The 27403-nt window shown below is 38.3% G+C and overlaps 1 protein-coding gene and 2 long non-coding RNA genes across 5 annotated transcripts; 2 read left to right on the top strand and 1 right to left on the bottom strand.

Moving 5' to 3' along the window:
* Nucleotides 1-150: 150 nt before the first annotated feature.
* Nucleotides 151-18126, bottom strand: LOC112846930 (uncharacterized). Of its 2 annotated transcripts, XR_003220147.1 has the most exons (3): nucleotides 18051-18126; nucleotides 16775-16912; nucleotides 151-199 (listed from the first exon to the last, which is right to left on the bottom strand). It is a non-coding gene; the product is annotated as an uncharacterized LOC112846930 (long non-coding RNA). The 2 variants fall into 2 exon arrangements; XR_003220146.1 differs by lacking the exon at nucleotides 151-199 and having other exon boundaries at nucleotides 12911-16912.
* LOC112846928 (uncharacterized) lies at nucleotides 6289-12895 on the top strand. Its single transcript, XR_003220145.1, has 3 exons — nucleotides 6289-6821; nucleotides 8405-8489; nucleotides 12744-12895. It is a non-coding gene; the product is annotated as an uncharacterized LOC112846928 (long non-coding RNA).
* A 2-nt stretch (nucleotides 18127-18128) lies between the features above and the next one.
* On the top strand, nucleotides 18129-21477 carry serf2b (small EDRK-rich factor 2b). Of its 2 annotated transcripts, XM_003437658.5 has the most exons (3): nucleotides 18129-18277; nucleotides 19044-19152; nucleotides 21046-21477. In XM_003437658.5, exons 1-3 carry the CDS (start codon nucleotides 18271-18273, stop codon nucleotides 21110-21112), a joined length of 183 nt encoding a protein of 60 aa, XP_003437706.1. In that variant the 5' UTR covers nucleotides 18129-18270; the 3' UTR covers nucleotides 21113-21477. The 2 variants fall into 2 exon arrangements, with proteins under 2 accessions (XP_003437706.1, XP_013123398.1); XM_013267944.2 differs by lacking the exon at nucleotides 18129-18277 and having other exon boundaries at nucleotides 19037-19152.
* The last annotated feature ends 5926 nt before the right edge of the window (nucleotides 21478-27403 follow it).

The raw sequence follows: 27403 nt of genomic DNA, 5'->3' as shown, positions 1-27403 counted from the left end.
GCATGGTACACTGCTCTTTCCTTCCACCAGCCTGGTTGTGAAAAAACAATCTACATTTCTAATGCAAATTTCTATTCAGCCACTCAAATGGCAGCAACTCAATGCATTTAGTAGCATGGTTGCTAATCTGAGTAGTTCAGAAACTGCAGATCTACTGGATTCTCTCTTACAACCATATCCAGGATTTACAGAGAATGATCTGAAAAAGAGAAAATGCTCAGTGAGTGACAGATCTCCATGGCAAGAGTGCTTTAACCTTATAGTAAGATAACAATAACTAAGTAAGATGCACTACTCATTAAACCTTGAAGCAGATAAGCTTCAGCATCAGAAGACCACACTGGGTTCACCACTGTCAGTAAAAACAGGAAACTGAGACTACAGTTTGTACAGGATCACGAAAATTAGAGAACAGAAGACTGGAAAAACATTGGGTAGTCTGATGAGTCTTGATTTCTGTTTCAACATTCAGATGACAGGGACAGACATGGCATACACATTAAAACATGCATGGATTCAGACTGATGGTGGTGTGATATTGTGGGATATATTTTCTTGACTCACTTATCAGCTGAACATTGGGATTGATTGCAGACCATGTCCCTGACCACAGTGTACCCATCATCACCATGTTGCAAAGCTTAAATCATTTCAAATTGGTTCCTTAAACACGACGATGTGTTTACTTTACTAAAATGACTTCCACAGTCCCCAGATTTTAATCCAACAGAGCACCTTCAGGATGTGGTGAAATGGGAGATTCTGTCTGAAAATCTGTGACATTTATGACTCAAACTGTAATGAGTCACTCCAATCCCTTCAACCACCAAATATGGGCTTTTTTTTTACCCTTTAATAAGGGAAAATATTAATTTCATTATGTGAACATGAAATCAGTAAAAACAGGTCTGGAGAAATGAAAAACCTTGTTCAGGACACGAAAAAAAAATCATATTCAGAAACACAAATCAACTGATTAAAGGTTGAACTGCCGTGTGGCTTCACTGCGTCCACAGAAGCACACATGGTACCCCTGCAGATTAAAAGGGCTACAAACGTTTGGAAACTATAAAATGTTAATTTAAGGTTTCACAATAGGGAATTAAAAACAACACTACATTTATAATTTTCACTTTGTCTTGATCAAAGTAGAAACGGGTACACACACTTACATGGGCACCAGCTCACAATGACTCCCAAACATAGACAATCAACATGTGAAGCATCTAAGCAAAGCCCTCTGACTGGCACATTTTTCATGTTTTAAGAGAAAAACAATCAGCCTATTCTCTTTGTGTGTGTGTGTGTGTGTGTGTGTGTGCCACAGCATGATGCCTTGCCTTTGAAGCTTGATTAAAGTCATCGCCTTGTCAAGAGCTGTATTATATATTATATCCAGGTAATCACACTTGAAAGTCAAAGGACTGGAGACATAAAACGAGCTGCACTGTGTCTTATCTTGGAGTTTAACACTGTTCATTCTGTTCCTGTTATTCAGCCGGATGATTGGAGCTGTCTCATCCTGAGCTTTATGTGGGGAAATAGAGAGCACAGTCATTCACCAAGCTATGGTTTTCCCGGAAGCTCATAGGGGTCCTGATGACTCAGTCAGGCCACAGACGTCATGTTATTCTGGTTATGCACCAGCTGCGTGACGGTTTCAAAAAGGAGTTAGAAAGAGAATGTAGGGCAAAAGATCTAACATGAGAAAGGGGCTTCAATAGAAAAAAAGCATAATATTACCAAAATATTTTTTAGACCCTTTTGGTTTTGTATGTTATTTATCTATACTGTAAATATTCTGATCTGATCGATATGCTACCAAACAGACTGGACACCTGCTCTGTTGTGACTGTGACTGACTGACAGTTAAAGTAGTCATAGTCAGTGAGCAGGACAATAACAAGCAGGGTTGACTTGATTTCCACCTGAGTACTCCATTGGCATTTTTACAGCTTAAACTGGAGAAAACACCATGTTTGTTCATATTAAAGATACTTAACTGTTTAAAAAAACAACTAAATATGGAGTAAAACTACCAACAGAACATAAATAAAGAATTAATGCCCGTGTCTTTTAACCAGTATGTCTGTGTATTGTGTTGGAGAGACATCAGATGGAGTTGAACTAGGGCTGTACTTGAATATAATACAAGTATTTCCCAGCAAATTAGCACAACCTTTGTTTAAGCCCACAAGTCATTATTCTTATCTATAATAATGTCCTGGCAAAAGGAAATTCATTCTGAATAAACAGTGGTAGTTTAAAAGACATCAAAAATCAGCACACATGCTAAAATATCTCAGCACACCTACTGATAAAATGCTGCCCCCTGGTTGTGAAGGGTTTAGTCAAATTCTTCCACGTGTAATAACAAAAAGTATCATTAATGCACAAATATTCCAGCTGATGATGGCTTTCTAGAAGAAGCCTGTTGTACTGTTTTTGATGTGTTACATGTTAAAGTTCTATTTGGTAGTTATAAAAGATTTTGTGTGTATTTACACTTAGGGCTGGTTCTCTTGTTCCCTCTCGCCACTCGCCTGCTGGCCTGCGCTCACACTGTGATTAAGCTTCTGGACATGAGTATGCCTCAGTTTGTCTTTTTGATCTCTTATTTATTTTACTCCACTGCTCCTCTCTTTGATTTTTATCACAGCTCACGCTCTCTTCCTATGACACTTTATTAACATGGTTTGTTTTTGAAGAAAAACTCCAAAAGAGCACGATGAACTTCATGATTATATTTACATTGTCGTGGGAATTGGTGAGATTAAAAAATAAAAAGCAAAAAAACTTAACCACTTATAAAACTTTTTTTGGGTCCAAATTCTACATTTTCCCCTGAAAAAAACAAAACAAAAAACAAAGAGAAAAACAAGAATAAACAATGAACCACCAAGAACTAACAGATGCCAGCTGGATAAAGAGCGTGAGATTATATGGTAAAAAAAAAATAGGAGAAACATGCAAAATCAAGGACTTTTTGTCATTGATTTTGTGAAAACAAGATCTGCTGAAAGCACCGCTAGGTAAAGTTAGCGTGCAACAAGTGTCACACAGCTATGACCAGTCATTTGAGATCTTTGAAGAATAGTTAAATTTCCGTTTTTTAACTGGTTATTTACTGGAGGCTTTCCCAGATGTCACCCTCAACAGGTTTCCGATGTGTCCCAGGGTTAACACAGAGGGATAAAGGATTATTTACACACTCTTTCACACCTGCAACCAATTTAGAATCATAAACAAGCATGTCTTTGGATTGTGGGAAGAAGTCGAAGTACCTGTAGAGAACCACAGGGACAACGTGCAAACTCCAGACAGAAAATCCTCAGCTTGTCTGTGGATTCAAAGCCACGACCTCCTTGCTGCGAAGAGCCACTGCTAACCCCTGCACCACTCTTCCACCACTAGTGTTCAATCAAAATGCCTATCTTTACTTTGTGGTTCAGTCATTTGAGGTGTTTCTTTGGCTCTGCCACATCTGTTCAAGCAAGCCAAACCACGGTATTCAGCAAACACACAAGTCAAGCTAACTGGACTTTGGGGGTCAAGTGTTTGTTCACCCTTATAGACTGATGACCCTAACCCTTTGTCATGTGAATGTGGACCAGAGGCTCTGTTCAGATGGCCGATGGACCAGCTATGCACCGATCAGGCAGACTCTAAAAGTGTCTTTGGGTGATGGTTTCTTTTAATTGTTAGTAAAAAGAAAAGGATCTCCTTAAACAATAAAAAAAGAAAGAAAGAAAAGCAATTTGCAGCTAATGGATTAGACTCTGTATGAAGAGGGTAATTGTATTCATAGTGGAACGAGCCAGAGAGATTAAAATCCTAATCTTCACTAGGGTTATGCATGAGGAGGCGGTCAGACAAGTGATAAAAAGTGGAAGGCATGAAGGCAAAATAAGGGTAGGCTGGAGAGCGAGTGGATGAAGGTGAGTATTGGGCAATTAGATGCAGGTCTGATGGAAAACTAAACAAAGAGAGGAAGTCGACGTAGCGAGCAGAGAGCAGGAATTGCAAAATATATTAGGAAATGGAATAAGTATAAACATAAAAATTCAAACTTTTGTTTTATTCAGCATTTCACACAAAAGTGTACTTTTTTTTATATCCTCTGTGAGGTCTAACATCTGTTTTGCAGTATTCAAACTGCGTTGCTCAAAGATGAAGGCATACAATAATGAACTCCCACACAACACACATTGTGTTAAGTATTCATCATTATCCGCATAACATAGGCTTTTATAGCTGAAGAGCTCTGGGAGCTGCGGTAAGACTAAAGGAACACAATGCATCTAATTCCATCCTTCATAATATTTGTCTCCACGTGTCCTCTCAGGGAAAAGGCACTGTGGATATTTGTTACTCCTCACGCCAACTATAATGGGCTTCACTGTACAGAAACATGCTTCTGTGCTCTCTCACCTCTGCTCTGGTCCCTGGGGCCCTGTCTCGAGATGGGCAAGGGATTCCCATGTGTCCTGCCACTCAGCTAATTGAGGCCTGTGAAAGGCGAGTTGCTATGGAGGAAACTCCCACATGTGGGATGCTACTTTTAGTGACACTCTTTTGGGAACATGGGTAGTGTGCCGAACACACACACATATGTGTGTATTTTTTGCATAAAATTTGAGTACAATTTAGTACATGTCTGAATAATTATATCTACACTTAGTGCACTTTAACCAGAGAAATTGGTTAGTCGTTAATTATTCCAGTGTACCTGTAATAATTATATAAACAGGTGAAGAATTAATTAGTTTAAATGTTTTTTCTAACTTATTTTCTCCTTTGTTAACTACTCACTCAGCAGTGCAGCGTAATAATGCTGTTTCATATCACATTTCTAATATTAATCTTAATATTTCAAATGCATAAGTGTGCTCACTCAGATAAGTACAGCTATTTGAGGTGCGCTAAGAAGAGCTACCTGGATTTTTAACTCATGGTCAGTAGATTACATCAGTACATGGTGGATGATAGTGTGGATGATAGCACAGACGGTAAAGCCAGTGACAGCTAGCAAGCTAATAGCAGGAGATTTTAATCAGCAATGACACTGACTTGGTGTCTTTATTGCAGGAAGGTTAACAGGCTAATGTTAAACAGGCTGTTGTGAATGGGCTGAATGGTTGTCCTCCTGTTGAACTGTAATCAGAATGCTTTATTTTTATATATTATTTTGAATAACTAATAACTGCTAAGCAACTTTGTTGACTGATTGGGGGCTAATTCCACCCTTTGACAGTTGGAATGGTCCCTCTTTTGACCTGAAGTGAAATAAGTGGTCAAGAAAATCGATTTAGAAGATATAGGAAGTCAACCTTCTGAAGTTCAAATTGAACAGAGAATGGTCCAAAAAGGAAAAAATATCGAGTGAGCTGTAGTTCTCTGGGAGGGGAGAATGGCAAGACTGCTTCCAGCTGACAGAAATGCAAGAGTAATTCAAATAATAGCCAAGATATGCAGAAGAGCATTTCTTAACCTGATTGGGTACAGTTCACAGGAGCGCACCAAAATTAGACAACAGAGGTTTGGAAGAAAAATTTCCTGCTCTGATGATTCTTAATTTCTGCTGCAACAAGCAGATAGGGTTAGAATTTCACATAAACATCAAGAAAGCATGACTCCATTGTCCCTTGTATCAATGGTTCAAGATGGTAGTGTATTTGTGTGGGGTAATATTTCCTTGGTACAATTTAGGCCCCTTTGCACCAACTGTCCTTCATTTAAACACAAATTCAATTTATAGTGGCAAATCACAACAACAAACGCCTCAAGGCACTTTATACTGTAAGGTGGAGGCTAATATTAGAGAAAAAAAACAACAGTTAGATGAAGATGAGCACACACTTAGTGACAGTGGGACAGAAAAACTCCTTTTTAGCAGCAGTACACCTATGGCAGACGCTGGTTCAGAGAAGGGCAGCCATCTGCAGTGGCCAGTTGGGGGTGAGGGGAGGAAGACAGCACCGAGGACACACTGTGGAAAACAATCACAGCCTACCTGAGTATAGTTTCTGACCTTTTCCAATCTCGTTATGACCATCATCCGATGGTTGCTTCCAAAAGGATAACCCACCATGTTACAAAACTCAAATCATGTCAAACTGGTGTCTTGAATATGATAATAAGCTCACTGTACTCAAATAGCCTCCACAGTCACCAGATCTCAATCCAATAGAGCACCTTTGGAATGTGGTGGAACAGCAGATCCACATCATGGATGTGCAGCCAGCAAATCTGCAGTAACTGCTGTCATGTCAATATGGACCAAAATTTCTGAGGAATGTACTTTGTTAAATCTGTGCCATTACGGCAGCTTTGTGTCATGGTCTATGTGTGATCGTGTGATTTTTTTGTGTGAGGACCCAAACGCAGAAAGAGGAAGCTGGACTAAGACTTAACCAAAAGTGAGCCGTTTATTATGGCTGGTAGCAAACATGGACAAAAACAGAAAAACCAAAATGAATAAAAACGGAAATAACACCTAACACCTGAAATCTGAAACACTTGGAAATAACAAGGGAACATGGAGACACGAGGGAGGATTAACGGGCGATTTGCAAATGCACCGACAAAGGACAAGAGGAAGACCGAGACAATAAATACACTAAAGGATGACGAGGGAAGTGGAAACTCATGGGAACACAGCTGGAGGAAATTGGATGTGATGACACAGGGGGAAGGAAAACTTAACACAGCGAACACAGTACGAGAGACTGTCACTGACTTAAGACACACAGCTTGACACAGCAATGGGGATAAACAAGCAGGGAGGCAGATGAGACACAAGAAGAGGAAAGGGGAAACAGGTAAGGAAGATGAAACACAGCGATACAACTAAGACACATGGAGGGGTGAGAGACATAAACACGGGTGGCACGACAGACTTTTACACTCGACACAGGGATGAGACAGACACAAGAGAAACCTAACAGACAAGAAACCATAAACTGGGGATGCAAGACACTCAGAGACATAGAAATAACTTGAGTCTAACTTTAGAACTGGAACTAAACCCATCTTTATAATAGAAAAGTCACAAAAAACACAATGAACTCAAAACCCTGACACCTTGAAGACAAAGTACTAATAAGGGATACCTAATCAAATGGCCAGTGGGTGTATATGGCTGGCTCTTCTTGAGTGGCCCATAGAGAATTTAAGTCTGCTACTCCTGTGGTACAAAAATATTAAACATATAAAATCAAACTGTAATAATTGTACATTACATGTTATGACTTTAAGTTGCATTCTGTTCCATCTTATTAATCTAGTTTATGTTTTAAAATATGTACAAAAACCTTTTAAAGCCCCCTTTTTTTGTGAGAGACACCCCGATGAGTTCACTGGAGTATGAAACATGCTGTGCATACAGAGTGTTGTCAGTAATTCTGCACTACCTGCTACAGAGATGGAATAATTTTCTGCACTTTACATGCAGAGTGAAGAGCCGTCAGTCAGGAGAGAGAGGCGAGATTATTCACAAAGACAGATGGGGAAAAAAAGCAACATGTTTACAAAAAATAAGAGATTGTGATCCATATTTTGACAACTATGAGTGGGGTTGTGTGTCTGCTCTGGTGCAATTATCCCTTTCCAAACTCAATTTGAAATTGAACCATGTAAGCCTGTCAGAGGCATTTGGTATGATCCAGCGCACCATCCACCGTTATGTAGTCATCCCTAAACTCTGGACATCATGCATTAGCTGAGAAATGGTAGTTACCTTGGCAACCATTGCCAAACACATCATCTGGACAATGTCACATTTTCATTTCATTATTGTAATGAGACCGGTCTTGATGTTAGCCCATTTTGCTCGGCATGTTGAAAAAACTGTCAATGAAAATCTATAAAACCACCTCACAGATTCATGTTTCTTCTTAGTCGACTGCTTTAATGTTGCAAAGACTAAAGTAAAGAACAGCCGTTCCAGCTGATTTAGCGCATGACTTTGTTTATATGCTGTGTTAAAACCAGGTTACAAACACAGCAGGACTAAGTGTACATCTGATGTAAATTTAGAAAAGTAAAGCCATCATTTTCTCCTCGGATGATGGCTTTTGTTCCGAGGCAAGTAAAAGAACATTTAATTAAGCTGTATCAGAGGACAGGTTGTAATGTTTTGCTCCTTACACTGCAACATAACTCAGTGAAATCTAAAAGTGGCATGATGGGAGTAATTTTGTGAAACAGCAGATGAAATTACATCGGCTGCTTGGTTGTTATTCTCATAAAGTCCACACGTTGTGAGGTTTTATCATGTGAGTAGTGTTTCTCAGCACCCATTTCCCCTCACGGTCTTAAGCTTTCAAGTTAAAGGTAACTAAAGTTCTTTTCATATTCTTGATTGTTTCATGTCTCAAACAAAAAGCTTTTTCACTTCTAACAGCTGATGGGGAGTCCCAGGTGTTCTACCTCTACTGGGTTTGTCATCTCTGACATCACCATGAGTCATAGACCCACTGTATCATCAGGTGAGGTGTTAGGGTCACATGAGTGAGCAGTGAAGTGTCTTCGAAGGGGTCTCAAAACTGCATTTTAGGAGGCTGATGGTGTTGTAGGCCAGCACTTCTGTTCAGGTAGACGCAGCTTTCTTTATTCGTCTCTTAAACCATTCTGTTGTTCTCGGTCCAAAATGTTAACTGCAACTTGTCCCAGTGTGTACACAGTGTCCGTAAAGACATGGGCGTGGACATTGCATAGCGGTGTTTAAGGGTATAGTGTGCCAAGAAAATATCCCCCACACAATCACACCAACAGCGGATTTGTTGAAGTAGCAAAACAATTACGTGCCCATGTGCACATGCAGGTATTATTGCTTCTAAGATTATTGCATAATGTAAGTAACAAGCTTACACTATTCAACTATAACTGAGTAAAAGTGACCAAATGTCAGACTGAAATTTAAGATAATAAAACCTCTGTCTTATCATCTTCAGCACCATCATGCTGCTTACAGCCGTGTCCTCTCTGGATTTGTCTTCTCTCTTTTTGATTTATTTATGTGGGTTTGTTGGGTCTCTAACTTTGATGCCCTTTGATGCTCCTTCACTTATTTTTTGGGTGAATTTTGAATTTTACCACTTCACACATAAGTCAGAGATATAGATATACCTGACAGCTTAGGTGTAGCAGAGGATTCATCTAGAGGGGAGCTGCTTTATTACAAACTACTCCACCATGTAAACCTGAAATATATGTTGCAGCTGACCTATGCAATCTTCAATTTATATACTGTGAAATCTCAACAACGATCACTTCAAAGACCCTACAATAATACTCTTTAGTAATAATACCAGTGTTTTCTTTAAACTGAGCAGAACTGATCCAAATTGAATCGTGTTTCAGATTTTTTGTTACATCTGTAGACAGATGTGTAAATAACTACAGTGTCTTTGGTCAGCAGTGCACACACACAGAGAGATCTTCATGTAGTTTCTTTTGTTCACTTCTCTCTATTGGAGCCATACATACATGAAATGTCTGTCAAAATTATAACACCTGCAGCCTCACACAGCCTGCAGAAAAGCAATAGCAATGCATGCACGCATTTAGGCACGTGGCACAGTAACAGTACCTTCCCTAACACATCGATGGCTTAGGATCTCACGGCAAATAATGTTTGGTGTTCTTCTGCACATCGTCAGCTGTTACATACAGATTTCAGGTTTAATGGTGGAAATGTTTGTTATACTGCGGCTTGCATCTGAATAAATCCTGTGCTCCATCTGAGTCTAAATCAGGGGTGGGCAATCTCAGTCCACGAGGGCCGGTGTCCCTGCAGGTTTTAGATCTCACCTTGGGTCAACACACCTGAATCACATGATTAGTTCGTTACCAGGCCTCTGGAGAACTTCAGGACATGTTGAGGAGCTAATTTAGCCATTTAAATCAGCTGTGTTGGTTCGAGGACACATCTAAAACCTGCAGGGACACCGGCCCTCGTGGACTGAGATTGCCCACCCCTGGTCTAAATCCTCAGGACCCCGCCCACAGCCCCCAGCAATTTGTAACAGATGAGTTCATTCGTATTGAAAGTCATATTGATTCTCCGTCAGCCTTCTCTTGTTTATCATAATTGCCAGGATGTTTTCAGCGAGAAACACGTTTAAAAGCTTTCATTGCACTGCATTATTTTTGTTAACACTCACTCCCTCACTTAGGTGTGGTCATTTTTGAGCCACTAATTTGTGCTGCTCTTGGCTGGTAATTCTTTCAATATAATTAGAGCACTGTTAGTAGCTTACACACATAACTTTCCACTTTCATGGACGCATTTTTGAATGCATCATCAACCTAATTTGCCCCGCAGTCATAAAACTGACACTGTGCCTCTTTACATGCAACGTTAATACCTGGTTACACCCAAACTCCTGTAAGAGAAATTCAGCTCCGTCTAACCTCCACCTGGCCAAACTGTGTTTCCATGGCACAGGATCAGCCAGGGCAACATCTGCACTCCAGGGGAGATTATTGTTACACTCAACACATCCTCATTTGTCCCCAACTTTTGATCGTGTGCACTAGTTTCCCATCAGGCACGTCAGGGTTAAACAATGGCTTCTAAATCAGGTGAAATTGGAGTGAGAAGTAAAGGAGGGGTTTCTTTTGTCACGCTACAACAGCAAAACCCTCCCTCCACTGACAAGAAACAGGTGGACGTCAAAGCCTGTTACTGGATCTGTCTCATCAAAGTTTTATTTTTAAAAGAATATTGATTCGTGTGCTGTTTCATTTATGTCCCAGAAAGTATTGAGAAAAGGAAAAGGAAAGATTTATGTCACTCAATAACTGTTTTACTTCAAGCAGTGCATACATACAAAAGGCTTCCTTTTTTTTCTTAAGAATTTATTTCATTTTGGCAGAGAATCTACATCACATGCCAGGGTGCACTATCCTTTCCCAACCATGTAAAATATTTCCATTTTTAAATGTTATTTTCCACAGTAAAACCTGTGTTTATACTGTAGAAAGTTCTCTGTTTGGTTCAAAGGAGGGAAAAGGCACAGGTTATAAAATGGAGGGTGATAGAGGTCTCTCAATAGTGTGATGCATACTGGAAATGGAGAACGTTCGCCTTCAGAGTAAAAGTTATGCCTTACCACTGCAACAAACACACCTCAAAAGGTGAATATCCTTAATTTCTGGTTCTTGTTACAGTTCTCACATTTTCACTACAACTAAGTAAAGCGAAGTTTATATCTGTATGTTTGAAGTAATATCAGTCATTGTTAAAATGTTAAGAGTAAACGGCCTCTTTTGCTCGTTTTGATCACAATTTTTCCTTCCCAGGACCCTCCCTGTGTGTCTTAGTGGTTCTTAAACTGTAAGGCACACTATCTTGGTGGGGAGTAAACCCACTGTGTGAGTGTGTGCATGCATGCATGTGGTATGGTTTATGATTATTTAGGGAAAATAAAGGCTTGCATGTGTGTTGACCTTAAAAATTGTTTTCAAAGTTTTTGGGGTGAGGAGGGTTAGCTGTTTTTTGGCTCTAACAAAGGTTATGCCTAAAGATGTTTGAGAGAGAGTCAGCTGTAGATATTAAGTGAAAGTTAAAAAAAATTCATTTTGTGGTGGGAACTTTAGACTGTGTGCAAAAGTGGTCCCAGTGGATCATGAATGTAGTGAATTTTATGTTGCTAACTAACAATTGTGTAAATAACTTTCTAAAGGAAGCAATAATCTTTTACTTTAAGAGATATGTAATAGATTACTTTTTTGAGTAATGATGGCAAAACTGGTGAAATTCTGAGACAGCATGTTGGGATTTTCATTGTGAACATGCTCGCATGCTAACTTTAGCATTAAGCTCAGATATTTTTGCTACAGACTGCTGATCTATTTCTGCACAAACACTCATATGTTACAGATATTTTGGAGGATTAACACTGAATACAAATCAAAGTTTGACCTTGTTTTACTGGCATAAATTCAGTCATGATCCTAGGTTTCAGTGTTGGAAACCTATGGATATTTACCCCCCTTGTCTCTATACACAAGAGAAGAACTATTCAGTTCCAGCTCAAACAGTGTAAATAAGGTTGTCCTCCATTTCTGATCACTGGTGGCTGTTGCCAGGATTTGAAACGGTGTGTCTATGATGACCTGCAATTTCACCACCAAAGCAGTTGTCACCTAAGCAGTGCAATTTCTCTCATTTTTTCCCCCAAATGGATCAATTGCATTGATCCATTCTCTTTGAATCAATTTGAAGGATGGCAGTGGAGGACAAAATGATTTAAAAATAATTCCATTACTTACAGAACCGCCAGCCCTGCTGGCAACTATCAGCAAATTTATTAGGAAATTCTTAGAAAAACTTACAAAAAGTAAATTCAGATCCTTATTATGCAAATTGCAGATTTTTGACTCTTTTCGATGTGGTTTTCAAAATCAGCACTCCACTGAAATCACTCTTCTAAGGATCTATACTGATCTTTTAATGATATCTGATTCAGGGAAGTGCAGCCTTTCGTACTGTTGAATAGTATGTTACTTAATAGGTTTAAGTTTTTAAAGTTGTATCTCCAGCCCAGCATTAGACTGATTTTTCTTCTATTTATCTGCCTTTCTCTGTTGGGCTAAGCAACCTTACTTCTACTGCTGCGTCTCTAACCTGTGAGGTTCTATAAGGATCAATCCCAGATCCATTATTATTTTTATTCCTTTGGCTGGCATTATTAAATCTTTTAATAACATTTCTTTTTTTTTTTGCTGATGATCAGGCCTTTCAGTTTGTGGCACCAAGGCTTTGGAATGGTCTCCAACATCATTTAGCTGGATCTGTTGACTCCTATAAACAGCTATTAAAAACTCGTTTAATGTGGCTTCCTATTGATAGTAACTTTTTTTTTTAAAATTTGTGTTTTCTTTTATTCTTTTTAAAAAAAAATAATTTTGTTATAAAAGCTATAAACTGTAATTCAATTTTGTACTGCATTTTATTGTAATTTCTCTTAGTTTTTATTATTTTCATTCATACCTGTGAAAAGTGCTTTATAAATAAACTTTACTTACATAGAAAATGTGTTTTTCATAACAGTAAAAAAATACATGTAGAGTACTTTCAGTATAGAGTGTGCAACATAATCTTATAGCCTCCTGTCAAAATTAGCTCCCAACAATCAGGGCATGAGGGACATTAAGGGAATGCAGAAGATGGGATCAGCAAGTCCCATCAATCATCGACGACAGCAGGCAGGACTCTGGCAGCGTGATGGATGACAGCGGTGAAATGAGACAGAGAGGAATGCACCATACGTCCAGCTTGTCACACTTAGTCTATACTGCCACACATCAGTGCTTCCAGCACTTCATGATCAGCGTGAACAGAGATTGGTCTAAACAGTGTAGCCTATATGCATGAAGACAAATTTGGAGGCGGATTCAGTGGAGGCTGTCTTGTCCTCACGTCACATTATACACACTCCATGATTTCGTGAATCATCTGTCACCTGTTGGTCTAAAAAAACCCATCTGTTGTACAACCATTTAATATTGTTTCTTAAAGCTTAAATCCAAGAGCCAGTATTGCTTTTCAATTAGATTATCGCTCATCACATAGTCAAATCTGCACAAAAATTTGTTATATGCACAGATTGAACTTCTGAATTAAAAGAGATTTCTGCCACAGCAAATTTCTATGTAATGACAGGACAAGGACTCTTACTGCTAATGTTAAATTTTCTGGTTAAATATAGTATGAAATTAATGGAAAACAGGCTTCCCCTCCCCCTATCATCTCCCTTTGATTAAATTGGAGACACGGCATGAGGAGCACCAGTTTCACAAGGACGGCATTAACAATTAGAGGCTTTGTAAAGCAGAAGCAGTCAACACTGTCAAAATTACCAGGTGGTGATAATTGCACTCAGAGACAGAAATAGTTTGCTTTAAGCTCGATGCTGTCACTGCAAGCAGCTGTGGGGAAAACAAGTCATAGGCAGACATCCTGGGCTGCCCTGCGTCGCCAGAAGCCCAATAAACTGACCACAGTGTTTGACATGCTGTCCTACAGGCTGTTAAAGTCTTCACACTCCAGCACGCAAGTGGCATGATGAAGCCATGGCTGTTTACCCACTAGATCCTCTGCTTGCACTCGCTAAAAAACTATCTCCTAAAATTAAATGACCCCATCTAGGGCTTTGTCGAGTCATATATGAATGATTTTGGTAAAAGATGATTGCATTTCTGGTGCATAAACAAGAAAGTTAAGACTATTCAAACCCCTTCATGAAGGGACTGAAGCCGAATAGCATGATAATGTAAGTACGATTCCAAGGAGAAATAGATGCCTGGTAAAGGTCTCTTTACTCTCTTTGAATATGTTAATTAAACGAATTCAAATATATGAGCATGAACATTCCTAAATATAGCATGTGGATCACACTTATTACTTCAAGACACATGGGTAGCTTTTGAAATAAAAAACTGGCTTTTTTAATGGTTCCATTTTTACTTTACCGACTTTAACAACCAAATTTAAATTACAATAAATGGAAGCAACAAGTGGCAGTGATGTTATTAAATTTGTGCTAAGAATCAGATGAAGCCTAACAAATCTGATGCTGGAGAAATGAAGCAGATCAAATGATAAATCTATTCAAGTTCTGTTCTGTTCATGATCTGCAGTGAATGAATCATTATGATTTTGGAAAGAACTAAATAAACTGCACCATTATTGCATGTTTGGACAATACTTGGTTTAAGATAAAATACTTGCACTACAAGTGATATTCACACCAGCCTCAGCTGTATTTTCTTTAATATCACAGAACATTAACACGTAAAAGGAAATAACTAAAGCTACCAGCATAAGATGAAGAAACAACTGTTACGGCTTTATAATGTGCTGTGCTGAAGAGCTGTAATACCACTATGTACCACAAGATGAGGCAGTGATTGAAAGTTACTTTTAGCTAGTTAAGTAATTAAGAGTGTGTAATTGAGTCGCTTCAAAAAAAACAAACGCATGAGAATTTTAAAATCTGCACACACCAGAAAGAAGCTCAAAAATTAACTGTTAGCAAAATTGCAGTAGCTTTCAACGCAAGCATGGTAATTCTCTCTTTTAGCGTTGGCTTGGTCAACATGGCTAAAGTTTCTTTCTTAGAGACAATAAAGTTTTATTACAACATTTATTCACACTGGGCTTTCTTCTTCAAACTGAAATAACTTTCAGTTATTTGGAAAAAGAAATTACATCCAAAAATGTTCCATTAAAGCAACTACTCCCTAATATGTTTCTTTAAATAGTTGTTTTTTTTTTATGTAACTCCATCTGAGAATCCTTGTGCTGCCAACACTCAGCTGCTGGCTGACTTTGAGCTTGGAGTTATTTGCCAGGTTAAGCTCAAATAAAATATGCTGCAGCAACAGCCTACAGTAAAAATCAATACAAAAACAAGCATTCTCTTTGCTGCTAAAGGTGCATAAATTGCACTCCAGCCAGTGATGTATGACTACCTGTCACAAGGACATTTCCAAGGGACTGTTCATTATTTTTGTGGTAAACATATAATTTTGACCTGTAGGATTTAATGAGAAAAAAAGGGTATTTGATCACTTAGAGTAAGTTTTTAGCCCGGCGTGAGGAAATAACATGCAGAGAGAACTGCAGACCAGAACAAACTTACAGAATATAATTACAGTCTAAGAAGACCTTATTCTTCACCCAAATAGACTGTTGGCTAGACAATTGCAGCAGCAGTTTGATAGTTCATTGTATTCAAACAGTAATTATGTCCCTAAAATACAGTATTTGCCTTTGAGAAAGAAACCCAACCCTGTCTTCATTTTCCTCCTCCAACTCATTTCCACCACTATAAACACAATTTGGGATTTCTATTTTAAAAAAATGCACACACACTATAGCTGACACTAGACTCAGTTTCAGTGTGTTCTTCAGTTTGTTTCATATTTTTATATCAACATAAAATAAGAAGTAAATATATAAGGGTATTAGGCAATGCAAATTATGTCTTTGTCTATTCATAGCGGTGGTGTCTGTGTACAAGTTCAGTTTTGGGCAGACATGACTCAGTCATTTAGTGTATTTAGCAACCAGACAGTGAATAAAGTCAGAATATAAACACTGCTAAGAAACATCACATGGTTTCCCAAATGGTTTTCCACTTAAACAAGCCCACGTTTTGCTATTCGCCTTAACAGAAAAATGTCACATTTTAGATGATTTCAGGGAAGTTACTGTAGCTTTTTGTTTCAAGAGTTTTACCTGATCTTATTAAATGTTTTTGTATTATTATTTGATTGAAGCATTTTAGATATGGAATAATTAGCTTTGATATTTTTATAGTTTAAATGCTTTCTATAAAGTATGTAAATCGCCGAATGTCTTGTTTGTGTGACCTCTTTCCAAATTTACCTTAGTATAGTCTGCCACCTACTGGCATCTTTGCAGTCAGCTTTTAAGGAGTCACTCACCATCTCAGAAAACTGTAACCGATCTCTCATTCTACTAAATCAATATTTGTAAGCATCCTTTGCCAGATTTGGACTGCACCTTGTGATGTTTCATTACACAATACCATTAAGGAGCATCTCACTAGTTTCACATTCAGTGGGTAGGCTTGCATTTTGAAAGGAAAGTTTATAGTTTTACTTTGCCAAATTAAAAGAGTCACATAACAGGAAATAAAAATGAGTACGAGGTAGTAAAATTATTCAACATGCGGTCACCTGGAATCAAATCACATCTGATGCTAGAGAAATGAACCACAACAAATGTTAAACCTACCTCCTGTATGTATTAGATGGCTTCTTCAAGCTTGAAAATTATGGTGCCAGTCATATTCTTAAAACAAATACTACTGTAGGCAAATCCAGGGTGCGAAGAGTTGAAATGCAAGTTTTATAATATGTCTTCTGCCTCCTGCTGTTGATCAAAAGACCAATTAGGCCAATTAGGAATCATTAGGAGTCACTAGGATCATTATTTCATTGTGTGAACAGTCAAAAGCACCCGATATTAACAAATGTTTTGGCCAAAAAGAAAAAAAGGAAATCTAGCTTAAGACAGTCATACATGTTTGGACAAAAGCATTAAGCCAAATCTTTCCATATACCTCTGAATATTGGTGTTTTTGGTCACAGCCATGCAGTCTTCCTTTACAAATATTTGAGAAATTAAAGATGTAAAGTGTATAGAATGACACCATTGCACCAAGTTAGGTCATGAATTTTCAACTCTCTCAGATAATCCACAATCAGCTCTAAGTGATATTACTGTAAAGTGGAAGGGCTGATTCAAGACCCTTGATCTGGCAGAATGGTCATTCAATATTTGTAAGCACCCTGTGCTAAATCTGGAGTGGTGTGCAAGAATCTTTGTAATGTTTAGGTTCTTATTCATCATGTAATACCACCAGAGCGGCAGCTGACTGACTAAACCATTGATACAAGGCAGACCCATGCTTTCATATTGTTTATGCTAAATTCTGATTACTGTCATCTCTTGGCATCCTGGGACCTTCTCTATATTTCTCCAGCAGCTCAAAGCAAACATCACACCTGGAGTTTCATTCCTTCTTGGAATGAAGCTGTACTGCACACAAATTCTTAACTCTCCTCTTAACTTAGCTGTAACAGCTCTTTCCCATAACCTAATGGTTTGACTGATTAACTTTATCCCTCTGTATATTATTATTTTTTCTGGCTTGTATACTGAACTTCCTATTTTCCTAATAAAATATCAATAACTGAGGGGTGTCTCAAGACTTTTGCTGTGCTGTATTTACTGCATATACTTTGTACTGTATATATTCCTTTAACAGTTTTTCCACCATTTAAATTTTAACACACCGATGTTGCAGTCCTTTGCTGCCTCTTTCCCAAACCTTTTTGAAACACGTTGGCAGCGTCATATTCACAAAGAAATAAAAAAGCGTCATAATTTGAACATTTTATATACGGTTCATTGATGGTCTTTGTATTTTCTTTTTAACATATATTATATGCAAAGTCATTGCAAAATGCTAAAACGTAAAAAAATAATAATCATTTAAAAAAGTCACCCCTTTGCAACTTCACCGTCGTGGCATGTTGACGACCAGCCTTGACGCATGCGCAGTCCCGTGTGGCTCGACGGAATGTTCTGGTTATCTTGCGGAAGTCTCGCGCATATTTGGCTCGCGACCAAACTGAAAAACAGCAACGGGAGCGTCGAGAAGGGAGTCAGCGGCCCTTTGGCTGAGCTCGTCTGGATTTTTGGGGAAAGAAGAGTCGATCACTAAAATGACTAGTGGGTACCGACATTTATTACGCTCTGAGGGATTCATGTATTTGGTCGGATGCTTGTTTTCCGTGTTTGTTATTTTTGACCAATGGTTGTCGTTGATCGACTTGGGTTCCGTCTATTTAATGTAATATACATTATCCTATTTGACAGATTCAATAGAGGATTGTCGTTTTGGGCAATAACTTAAGGACGCGATTAATTTGGCCGTTTTAGTTGGTTTATTTAAGGGCATAGACTTATGCTAACATGTGTTACATAACGTCCCGTTGTACTTGTGTTGGCTGTGGGTCGCTTGTTGTCCGGGCGTTACTCTGAGCCCTGGCCTGTATGTGTGGACGCAATACAGAAACAAAATATGGGTGTTTTGGTCTAAACGCAGCTTCCGTGTTTTTACTAGTAATATTTTTTTTTTTCAATCCTGCACATGAACTTGGAAAAACCGTGGTAGCGGCGGATTCTTTTGCTGCCCTCTGTGCTGTTGTTCTGGCTAAGAAAGTGCTCCGGAGCGCCTCTCTGCCACGTCGGCTGCTTTTGAGCGCTGCACCATCTTCATTTTTCATCGTGCAGATCATAGCATGCTCTTTTTCTGTTAACTATTCGACTTGTAGACACACAGATTTCCTTTTTAATAATAATAATAAAAATTCAGCTTGTGTTTTATTTATTTTTTGCTGGAAGCAACTTATGTCAAGTGTCTCATTATAAGGCGCAGCTTTTTCGTCTGATTTGTTGTTGTTGTTTTTTTTTACCCTTTTTATTGACATGACAGGAGGAAACCAGCGTGAGCTTGCACGCCAGAAAAATGCTAAAAAGCATACTGAACAGACTAAAGGCAAGAGAAATGAGGATGGGCTATCTGCAGCTGCCCGGAAACAGAGGTAAGCCTGCAGTCTGCAAGAGATTAAAGAAGTGTAGGATGCACACTAACTAAACAAACCAAAGCATAGTTTTCTAAACAGCACAAGGTGACGGAAGTGGTGCACATGTTAAAGGTAAAATGTACTAACAATTAGGAGAATTCATTAGTTTGTTTTTTAAGTATTTCATTTTATAGTTGTATTATAATTGTCCAATTAAAATGGGTACATTATTATATATTTACATAAATACGAAAATATAAATGTATATATTACATATTTTATACATCATTATAATATATATTGCAGCCTTCATTAATTCCACACCTAATTATATACTTATTATTAGGGCTGTTCGATATAACGATATATATCGGATGACGATATAAAAACGTCTATCGTTTCATTTTACGCTATCGTTTGTTTCGTGGTGTCGCAAAATAAACTGTTTACGGCAATATTTTTTCATTATTTTGATGGTCACTGTAGTGGCTATATTAATTTCCTAAAGTTCTCTCTTTCTCTTATATTTAATATAACCACACTACAGACGGACAAGCGCTTGTTTTTATGCGTTGTCGTTAGCAACAACGATGGTAAAACCACCTGGTGTCCGCTTGTTTATTTTCCACATAAACCTTTCACAATAAAGCTCAAGACCCTTTTGAGACTTTTCAAAATAAACTGAATCACGTGAAAGATGCAGAGTATTTACGGATGAGAAGCAAAAAAAGAGCCGTCAGGTGCTAAAAAATAAACCTTAGACTCAAACGATAGAACAGGCTTTTCCCTGCAGCACGCTGTGTAATAAATACTCACAAAGAAAACGGTGGCCGTTACAATCTATGTCTAAAAATGTATCGTTTCATGCATCAGTTAAAACACTCGACTCCAGGTACGCAACGCCCAGCTGGAAACACTTCACACAAGTCGAGCTGCCCGACATTCACAGAATTTACAGAATATGTTACATTTTTGTGATTTATATCGTTATCGGATGATAGATGTCTTAATATCGGGATGTGAGATTTTGGTCATATCGCACAGCCCTACTTATTATTGTACTATCATTATACTGTTCTTTATTACTTACTATATGTTTCCATTATATACCTATTTTTATGTTTTATTCAATTGATTATAAAGGCTATAATTCTATTAAGTTTTTTAATAATTCTTAGTTTAAAAAAAATAAGGGAAAACCCCCAAACAATATTGCAATATTCCTAAAATTGTCAATATAAGTGAAACATCTCATTATGAAACAAGGCTTATTATACAGTTTACTGAGCAAGTCTTTTCAGCACTATATCCACATTATGACCAGTTAACTGCTCATTGATAAGGCTTTTATTGCATAGGGGCGTTTGCTTCTTTTTTAGGTAATTAAAAAAAAAAAAAATCGTACAGCTTGTTGATGTGATTCTAGTACACCATATTCAGGGGTCTCTGGCTCTTTCCCCGGAACTTTTGTACATGTAAGCACCGGTTCTTGTATAGTAAAGGCAATGGATCAGTGTTGTCTTACCTAACAGAAGTTATTTATCCTATATTTCTGAACCTTTATTAATAATAATAAAAAACAAAGACACAAAACCATCTTATGCTTGAGTAAATTAAACCCCACCAAAAAATCCCCAAAACAAACAAACAACAACAACAACAAAAAATGTGTGTTGCAGTACTTTAGGCAAGGAATTTGTCTTTCAAACAGTTAGACATATATTACACATAATGTGATTGTTTTTGTGTGTGTGTGTGTGTGTGTGTGTGTGTGTGTGTGTGTGTGTGTGTGTGTGTGTGTGTGTGTGTGTGTGTGTGTGTGTGTGCGCGCGCGCGCGCACGCGCACGTGCACATTTCAGTCTCCTAATAAAGCTTGTCCTCTCTTGAAATGTCTCCCTTTTCTCCTCCAGGGATGCAGAGATAATGCAACAGAAGCAAAAAAAGGCAAATGAAGCAGGGAAAGGAAAGACCAAGTGAAGAATGAAGTCTTGAGACGAATTCAGCTCGGTGTCTCAAGAACCTGTTTAGCATTCTACCTGATATTTATAAGAAAGGATCTTTTAATTTTTGTCTAAACTCAAGAATCCAGGATCTGACTTTCCTCGCTATGGCAAATGACATTGCTTGTTGGATTTGTTGCTTTACACGATGAAATTATGTCTGAGCAAGTTAGCGGTTGTGTCACGTTGGTGCTGCATGCAGGGGAGCATCAGTGGTGTAAGGAGCAGAATAATGATGAACAATTCTCAACACAAAGCATCTGTGTAACAGTTGTGTATTTTTGTACAAAGATGTCCCCTGCTGGTTTCAAATAAAGTGTATCTTTTTTTTTGTTTGTTTCATACTTGTTTGACTTATTATCAGTATGTCAATATTAACAGTGAGTCTTTTACCGAAGGACCTTTGTAATGGTGCCACATGTAGGTGTAGACTGAGGGACAATGTGGGGTCATAAATGCAGCTACAAAAGGCCTCACTCCACATGTGTTTATAGCTGTTTATTTATATACTATAAGGGATAAAACGGGTCTTGTAAGACCGTGTCTACAAGTCTTAAAATTGTCTTAACCCAGGATTGAGCAACAAGAGCAAAAAATTAAAGATATCTGAAAACAGTCCACTATGTGTGGTCATTTATGACCATAGCAACCGTATTTACTTGAATTGTGATATTTCTAATTGTAAAAGTGTATCCTGCCATTAGTTATTCAATCTACTTCTACAACTTTTCATGGTTAGTGTAGGGTACTGGAGAGCTGTGTAAGGTCATTTGTGACATTGGAAATGTTTGGTTTTTAACATAAACCTTGATTTTGTGTGTAATTTTATATTTCACAATCAAGACCAGAGTCATAGTGAACTGAAAGTGGGTGTTTAGGGAAACAGACATTGTAGTAAACTGAAAAAATAAATACTTTAGGTCCTGAAAGAAACATACTGTTCACCCATAAAACTAAAAGGTAAACAGGAAATGTTCTCTGTGTGGTTAAACAGGGTATGTTTTTGTTACTAGGATACTGTGTGATCCAAAGTATTGTTACGTAATGTCTATTCTTAACATCTATAAACATTTCCCTGAGAAAAAACACATAAAGCTAAACTGAAACAGAACATTTTCAAGCAAAAAAACTAAATGGAAAAGGGCAAATCCACCCAGGAAACTGGAACTAAACTCAAGTGTAGGTCTGAAGTATCGTACTCCATGTCGCATAGCTTAACGCAAAATGAGTGCATTCTTATTGACTATGGTAAGACATTTCTTTCTCACTATTTTTAAAAATGATATTCATAAAATCTCTGACTCTTCTTGCGAAGTCACAAAAAGCATCAAAACAGTGCTTAGAACTGCACACAGCCTGTAAAAGTCACTGCACTACTGAGCGTTCAATATGCATTTGTTCAAATAATAAACATATACATAAATAAATAAAAGAAAAATTGAGCTCCCGAAAGAAATAGCTAACTTTCTGAGGCCATCATCAGTTCCAGTGTGCAGTAAATAAAGACAATTAATGTAGTGAGATTAGGTGAAGGTGTGTCCCTCTCGCTTATATTGAAAAACCGCATAATACATTTTTATGTTCTATATTGTGCTTGAAGTGGACAGGGGAGCCCCCTATGGACCTAAACAGGATAACCAAGGTCACTGAAGGTTTGTGTCCACAGTATGGAGCTTTTCTAGGGTTGGTCCTATTTGCTGATGATCAGTTCATCAAATGCATCTGAATAGCAGCACCTGGCTATAGTTGCCCTCTTAAATCCTATGGCCCCAGTCAGGGTGTGCCCAATTTTTCAGACACCGCATCTGGATTTTGGCAATAAATAATTTAAGAACCTGCTGAGCTTCAGATTATTTTTTATGCCCTAATGCCAATAACTTTATAAATAAAAAGACAATTATACAATAAGAATTCATTGAATGATTTACTCTCATAATCAAAACAAAGAGCCTTCTCTCATAGTCTGTTTTGTCCTTGTGTCTCTGCGTTCTGGTTTTCTCTCTTTTTGAGGCCGATGGTCCTGCTGGAGGTGTCTTCCTGTAAAAAGGGAGTTCTTCTTCCCTTCAACTGCCATGTGCTACTCATGGAGGATCACTGACAGCACTCAATATGGTCTTCTGCTGCTTTGGGCCATTGTTTTCCAGGTTCCATGTGTTGTGTGATCAGCGATGCTCTTCTGCATATCTTGTTTGTAACGAGTGGTTATTTAAGCTGGCCATTTTCCTCTGACATCCAGCATGAGCATGGTATTTTCATCCAGAGGATTGCTGCTCACTGGATATGTTCTCTTTCTCAGACCATTATTTGAGTAGAGATGGCTGTGTGGGGAAAATCACAGTAGATGAGCAGTTTTTGAAATGCTCAGACAACTATGTCATGTTCAAAGTCACTTAAATAACCTTTCTTTCCCCGGTTGATGCTCGGTTTGGACTTTAGCAGGTCATCTTGACCATGCCTGTGTGCCTAACATTGAGTTTCTGCCATATGACTGGATGAAATTAAACTGAACCTTGTAAAGATCATAGTATGTTGCATGGGGAAAATACGAAAAATCATACTATGAGACACTTTTTTTAAAATGCATTCTTCCTCCACTACTCATGGACTCTTTCTCCTCTGCCTCTCAGATTCTTTATATGGATTGTTGATATCAGCTTTAAAGTCTTGCTGGCTGCGCTCTCTGACCTGGTGTGTATTAGTCGAATTAGTTACACAATTAGGCAATAAAGACAGAAGAGTTGTTGTGCGTGTCACTGTACAACATGTTTTGATTTTAGTAAATTAGAGTGTGCTTAGAACTTTATAGGAGTAAAGTGATCTGTAAGCTGCATCTAATGTGATGAAAGCTATTTAACTTGTGACAGTGAGCATTTAGTTAAGAAGAGTTTGTGTTTTATCAGTTAAGGAAATAAATTATAGTAGTATATAATTGGTTTCCACCTTATATAATATACATAACTTGACATCAGGGAGAAGAGATTTTGTGCTGTTCTTAAATCAGTGTACAAACAAAAAAATATCACCAGACAGCGAAGCGCCGCAGTGGCATAGTTCCACCACTAGGTGGAAGCAAACTCCATTGTATTTTTGAAAACAATTATCTAGTAAAGGAAAGACACGCGTTGGAGATATATTTTATGTTGCGTTCCTGTTGCTCGGTGCAGGGCTAAGAATCAGTTAAAAAAAAAAAAAGATATTTTAATTGCTTTACTGAAACATCTGCCTCTCTTGAATGCAGATAACCCGCTGGAGCACTGCTGCTGTTTATTGGCCAAATCTAAGCACCAGAAAGTCCATATTGCTGATATTTGATTGCATTCAGCTCTGCCTATTTATAGTCAATAATCGGTGTGCCTACTTACTGAAATCCACTGAGTTTCTCTCCTCGGTTCTCAGATTACAGGGCGTATAATTAAGTCACCACTTTAGCTTTTTTCCGTCTCCGATAGCAGGAGAGAAGCTGAAGAGCTGAATACTGATGAGGAGCAAATGCTAAATCAGCAGGTTGCTTAAATTCAAGAGATTTCAAACCTTATCCGCTCTCATCCACGGTGCTCTGCTTACAACTCCAAACAGATCTCAGAAAAATTCAAGCATAAGGCCCAACAGACTGACTGTGGGTTCTGGCAGGTTTTCTTAAAACAGACCATGAGAGGAACTCGGAAGTAGTGAGAGAAGCAGAATGCAAAGAGAAGCAGAAGTCAGCTCCTCTAATTAAATTCATCTCTTTAGGCTCTCTCTGCTGGATTTATTGAGATATGGAAGCTTTGGGGAAAATGCATTGTTGTTGCAGGGCTCTTGCTGATAGGAGGGTACTTTATTTATGCTATTTACAACATTAAACTGCTCAGTGTCAAAGCACAAAAATGGGGAAGATGTACTGCAGCTGCTTAGATTTACATATGTTAAATATGGGCTCAAATTATCCAAAGAAAAGACAAGTGCAGTTTCAACCAAATTTGAACTTTAATTATACATTTCACAATTTTAAAAATGACCCTCAGGTGCACTGCAGGTGAAATTTAAAGAAAGAAAAGAAGCCCCAGATAAAAAATAAATGGTGTATCAGGAATGGTCTGAAGCTGGTCACTGTGCAGAATGCTTGTGGTAACTTATTTAGCTGAATCCCATCTCTACAATGTGTTTAAATGATTCAACAATGTTAAATCGTTATGAAGATTCACTAAATTTACATCGACAGGTTAACATTCCCATTGAAACACAGAGCTTATATATCAAAAGGGCAGGAAAACTGAGTTTAGACTTGGATGGACTTGGAGGATTTAAGATATCTCCCTTTCTTCAAGAACCATGTACAGCTCATAAGATCCAGTCCTGCTATTTTCACTCTCAGGAGTCAGCAGTGTAAGGCTGTGGTTGTATGCAGGAGCTTAGCTGCGTGAATATTAGAGCACAAAGTGTAAAGCTTTTTTGTCACCTAGGCTGAAAACATATTTTTTGGAAAGGAAAACAAAAAATTCTCCCAGTTTTGATCCCATTCCAGACTGCAAATGGACTAATTTTTAGAGAGTCTAATGGATACGTTGGCAAAAGCGATATTGGTCACTTCAGAAAGTATTTGGAGCCCTTTACTTTTTGTACTACATTTAATTTAACATAACTAAAGCTATTTTTCCCTATCAGTGTATATTCATGGACAATAGATAGTGACAAAGCAAAACAATGTTTTCAAGTATATTAAAATTGTGCTCATTTAATACCGATAAAGAAAAATAAAATCAGCATCACTGCGCTGTATTAACACAATGTCACACAACTGGTAGTTAAAACTGTTGCCTCACGACAAGGAGATCCTGGGTTTGAATCCACCTGCCAACTGGGGTCATCCTCCCGACGCCTGCTGGAATCCCTACACGTACTCCAACTTCCTCCCATACTCCACACACATCCATATTAGGTTAACCGATGCTTCTAAATTGGCTGTAGGTGTGAATGTGAAACTGAATAGCTGTCTGGCTCTCTGTGTTGGCCCTCCAGCACACTGGCAACCTCCCCAGGGTTTACCCTGCTTTTTGTCCTGTGACAGCTGGGACAAGCAAAGACATATTTTTTGTCTGTGTACAAAATTCTGTTGCGTTTAATTCTGGGCTTTGGCCCACTGACACACTCCTGGACACTCAGTCCCGAAGTACATGCAGGGTTGTTTTGGTTGCTTCGGGTCACTGAAAGAAATGAAAGATGAATGCCCGATGTTTCCCCAGCTCACTGCACTCACATTTTCCTGTGTTTCACCTCATTCACTGTGAAGCTCACTCATTGCATGATTCTCCCACCATGCATGCTTCACTGCATTAGCCAAGTGGGGAGGAATAATGGCCATTAATAATGCTTTAAGATTTGCCCAAAATATTTATTTTTCCATTCTGATAAAAATCTAAAATAAAATAGTTTTTGCCTATTCATACAGAGTCTTTTAAAATCAAGTTGACTGTCATATCTTTTGATTTACATCAAGCTCCTGACTGATGAAGAAGACCCTTTTTTCTCAGTTACTCATCTTGGGTGAATGCTGAGCTCTCTTCCATTTCAAACTGGAGGCCGCTGTGCTTCCAGTGACACCCAGAAACCGTTTTATACCTTTGCCCTGATCCAAGTCTTGATTACAGAGAATTTCTGGGACTTGATTTTTTTTTTTTGTCCTGACATGCAGTGTTATTTCTGGGGTCTTATATACTTTCTTTCTGCTGCTCTGGTCAGATTGTAGACACATCTCAAGGATTATCGTAGCAAACACAATGGCCCTAGATTTTAGCATCACCACCACAGGGTTTAAAGAACTTGGAAAGAAAAGCGTCTGGACTTCTTCAAGTTGCTTGAAGACATTTCATCTACCCTCACCTATTTTAGAAGAGGTTTGTGGACAAGGCTCAGCGGGCCCAAACCTCTAGAATAAAAGAAAGACAACTCAGGAAATTCCACACTTTATTAACCAAAACTTTTACTTCTCAATCAGAACCTGCACCACACAGAGAAGAACAGGAAGACTTCACACCTGAAGACAGTCAGGAAAAATGGGTGAAGAACTTTTCAGACAGGAATGTCGCTGAACTTGAAAAGCAAGTGCTAGCCAAAGGACTCAATTTTGCCATTTCTCCTCAACGGTTGCCCACAGAAACCACCATAAAGATTAATAAATTTTCACAAACACAAGCAGAGCAAATCAGGATGGAGGTGAAACTACTTCAAGCAACTTAAAGAAGTCCAAGCGCTTTTCTTTCCAAACTCTTTAGACTACCATGACCTGGAT

Source organism: Oreochromis niloticus, linkage group LG1 (assembly GCF_001858045.2).
Source record: "Oreochromis niloticus isolate F11D_XX linkage group LG1, O_niloticus_UMD_NMBU, whole genome shotgun sequence".
NCBI classification, from domain to species: Eukaryota; Metazoa; Chordata; class Actinopteri; order Cichliformes; family Cichlidae; genus Oreochromis; species Oreochromis niloticus.
The sequence above is the reverse complement of the archived record's forward strand: the minus strand, read 5'-3'. Positions and strand labels throughout refer to the sequence as shown.